Below are 3,492 nucleotides of genomic sequence, written 5' to 3' on the forward strand. Positions count from 1 at the left end.
AGCCCCTTTCCCTTTGGCCCCTGACCCGCATCAGCCAACCAATCGCTTCCTCGGACTCTGAGCCAGGCGGGGCTTTTATACGTTTGGAGGACAGGCTGGCGTCCTTGCAAAAAAGAAGGCGAGACGGGTGCAGTGGAGTGGCGGCTCTTTTCCTTTAGGGATGCAGCCCACCCTGGTGGGGATGTGTGACTGTGAAAGGTAAGCAGGATTGCAGCGGGCGAATCTTGCTTAGAAAATAAGACCGCCCTTGCAGACGTTTCTGACGGCGGAGGCGGCAAAGGGTAAACGGCTCAGCTAGGCCTTGCTAGGGTATACAGTAACAACAGAAATAACGAGTCTTTGAGCACACTCAGAGTGCCCCTGTTTAGGGAAGTAGATCTCTTAGGTGATGAAACAAGGCTTGCCCAAACATCCAGGATATTTCAGGGTCTGGAGTCAACCTGGAACATTTAAAATAATTAGGAAGTGCATTTGAGAAGGGGCAGAATGCACAGAATCTTAGCCAGCTGCTATTTGTGTAGGCAGGGGGACTCGAGGGACAGAATTTTTATTTCTTATTTTGACATACATGGGCGTGGTGAAGTGGGGACAGGGAGGAGCAGCTGCCCCCCAATAAATAAAAATCAATTAAAATACATAGCAAACTGTGGTCCTGCACGCCCAAAAAAGGCCTGCCCCCCTAACAAAAATAATGGCTACGCTCATGCTATTATATTTGGAGATGTTCTAGTTCTGACTACTTGCCATGTTTAGGATCTGTAACTGACAAACTGATGCCAGGTGACAGGCCTCTGAGCTGCCAGAAAACAGAGAGGCCCAAGCTTTCACCCATGTTCCTGCACTTACAATCTACTAGTGATTATTACAGTCTGGTTTGCTAAGCTATGATGTGAATGAGCAAGTGCGCTGGTGCAGTGAGAAAATCGTGCCTGCCTTGCTCCTCCTGTTCCTGTTGTGCCATGACTTTGTGTAATGTTTGAACTTGGGATGATTTGTCTCGCTTCAAGCAAACCATGAACTGTAACTAATGTGTTTTTTGCTAATTGGTCATGCATTGTTTGAGGGAAACACCACAAGCCTGGGTTCGGATGTCATGCTAAGCCATACTATGTCTTAGGTAGTATGTTGGGGGAGTAGCTAAGTGGCCAGGATTTTCACTGTGGACTGCATCCGTGCTCATTCATGCTAAACTATAGTTTGGCTTAGTATTATGTGTGAATGAGGCTAATGCACTGTGAAAGTACAAAGAATGGGTTTGATAGCTGTATTTAGAATTTCTGGTAGCAAAAGAAGCTGAATGGGAAGGGAATGTATAAATGTTACCCACAGATCTGTTTTTTCTCCCCAAGGTGAGAAGCAAGCAGCCAGATCGAAGTGAAGAAATTGCAACAAAGTTCTAACTGCCCTACTCAGAGCTCATTGTCCTGCAGAAGTATAATTGTTGAGAGGGGGAAATGACTTCTTCAAAGCCTTTGGCCAGGTTCTGGGAGTGGGGCAAGAACATAATCTGTGTGGGGAGGAATTATGCAGAGCATGCCAAAGAGTTGAAGAACACCCTCCCAACTGAGCCACTCTTTTTTCTCAAGCCATCCTCCGCCTATGTCAGGGAAGGCTCTCCCATCATCCAGCCCTACTACTGTAATAAGCTGCACCATGAAGTGGAACTTGGGGTGGTGATCGGGAAGAGAGCCCAGGCAGTTTCCCAGAAAACAGCAATGGAACATGTGGGAGGCTATGCCCTCTGCTTGGACATGACAGCCAGGGATACCCAAGAAGAATGCAAGAAGAAAGGGCTTCCTTGGACATTGGCCAAAGGGTTCAATACCTCCTGTCCAGTCAGTGACTTTGTGCCCAAAGAGAAAGTCCCAGATCCACACCAGTTGAAGATCTGGCTAAAGGTAAATGGGGAGATGCGGCAAGAAGGAGATACATCAGAAATGATCTTCTCTATCCCCTACATCATCAGCTACATCAGTGGAATTGTCACGCTGGAAGAAGGGGATGTCATCCTAACAGGAAGCCCAAAAGGGGTTTCTGCTCTGCAAGAGAATGATGAAATAGAAGCTGGGATCCAGGGGGTGCTGAGCATGCGGTTTCAAGTAGCTCAGCAGAAATGCCGGCCTTGATAGGGGATGTTTCCTTTTACCTTAAGAGCAGATTCAAACTGTAGAGCAAAGGAAAACTACACGATTCCTTTCCTGTGGGAGAGAGGTTGGGAGCTTAGATTCTCCTTATATAGCAACCAAGTAAAATTGGCTTTCCCCTCATTCAGGTTCTAGTTTCTTCCACATTGACAGACAGAGTGGGAGAAGGGCTGAGAGCCCATCTTGTTGGGCACTTAATATATTCACAGTGTTCAGGCATCACACTAAGCCCTAGCATAAGAAGGACAAGTCACAACAAGCCTCAGGCTTGTACACTCTTTGCTCTCCTCTTTGGGTCTGGTGCAGCAACAAGTAGTTCACTTTCAGTTTAGATTAACTGCAGCTTGCTGTCATCCAGACCCCCCAAAACTGTGGTTAATCTTAACTATGGTTTGTTGAAAAAAGCAAACTCCAAACCATAGGTTATGAAGTTGATATTTTTAAAACAAACAATAGTTAACATAAACATGTGGTTCAGACAACACACTAAACTATGGTTTGAAAGTGGAAGCTTCCAAATTATTGATGGATGTGCCATAGGAAGAGGGGGGGACATGCAAGCTTATACTCACTGGCTTATACTTGTCATCATAAATGATTGTGTGGCCTTTCTTATAAACTAAATGTGGCCTTTATGAAAAGCACAGCCAAAGAATGTAAGAATTATTCTTTTCTGCCAGACTAGACTTCCTATATAGAGTTCAACAGGGAAAATTATATTAAAATATACACATACAAAATGGAAATACTGTATGGTGAAATTTAGAATATATTTTGTAATGAAGTCTGATACAATTGTATACTAAGGTGTAAATAAAACAAAACTTCTATCTACTTGCATCAATAAATTTCAGATACACTCTATCATGTGACTGTGAAATAAAAAAACTTGGCATTTACAGTGTTCAGTGTACTTAATCTACAGTATTTTGTCTGAAATCCCACAGAACACAGTTCCTGCTTTTCATATAATATAAAATTAAAAGAAATAGGCTTGCAGAAAAAAATTAATTTCATAAGTATATTTTTCCTCAAATATGTTATACATGGAATGAAAACTTTGTTTTAAAAGTAATGTAGAAAGTATACCGAGGTCTCTTGAGTCAGACTGAGGTTGCCTTTGCCAGCCTTATAAATCCACCATGTTTTGGACTAGATCTCATCAGTTCCAACTGATGGGAGCTGGACACCAATTTGGTGAAGGATGGACTAAGGTAAACTCTTCCTTAAATGATAATACACAGTTTTTAAACATGAATGATAAAGCACACTTTCTAGCATCTTTGCAACGAGAATGCAACACACACACACCCAAGATGTAAATTCACCTTATTACAATTACAACAAC

The 3,492-nt window shown here is 43.0% G+C and overlaps 1 protein-coding gene across 1 annotated transcript; it reads left to right on the top strand.

Moving 5' to 3' along the window:
- The first annotated feature begins 3 nt into the window (after positions 1–3).
- FAHD1 (fumarylacetoacetate hydrolase domain containing 1) lies at positions 4–2,475 on the top strand. Its single transcript, XM_035132334.2, has 2 exons — positions 4–198; positions 1,350–2,475. Exon 2 carries the CDS (start codon positions 1,455–1,457, stop codon positions 2,124–2,126), a length of 672 nt encoding a protein of 223 aa, XP_034988225.1. The 5' UTR covers positions 4–198; positions 1,350–1,454; the 3' UTR covers positions 2,127–2,475.
- Positions 2,476–3,492: the final 1,017 nt, after the last annotated feature.

The sequence above is a fragment of the Zootoca vivipara genome, chromosome 14 (assembly GCF_963506605.1).
Source record: "Zootoca vivipara chromosome 14, rZooViv1.1, whole genome shotgun sequence".
Lineage (NCBI taxonomy): Eukaryota > Metazoa > Chordata > Lepidosauria > Squamata > Lacertidae > Zootoca > Zootoca vivipara.

What these genes read in the sequence shown, in the direction of transcription:
- FAHD1 (XM_035132334.2), top strand. Translation starts at nt 1,455, where the DNA reads ATGACTTCTTCAAAGCCTTTGGCCAGGTTCTGGGAGTGGGGCAAGAAC.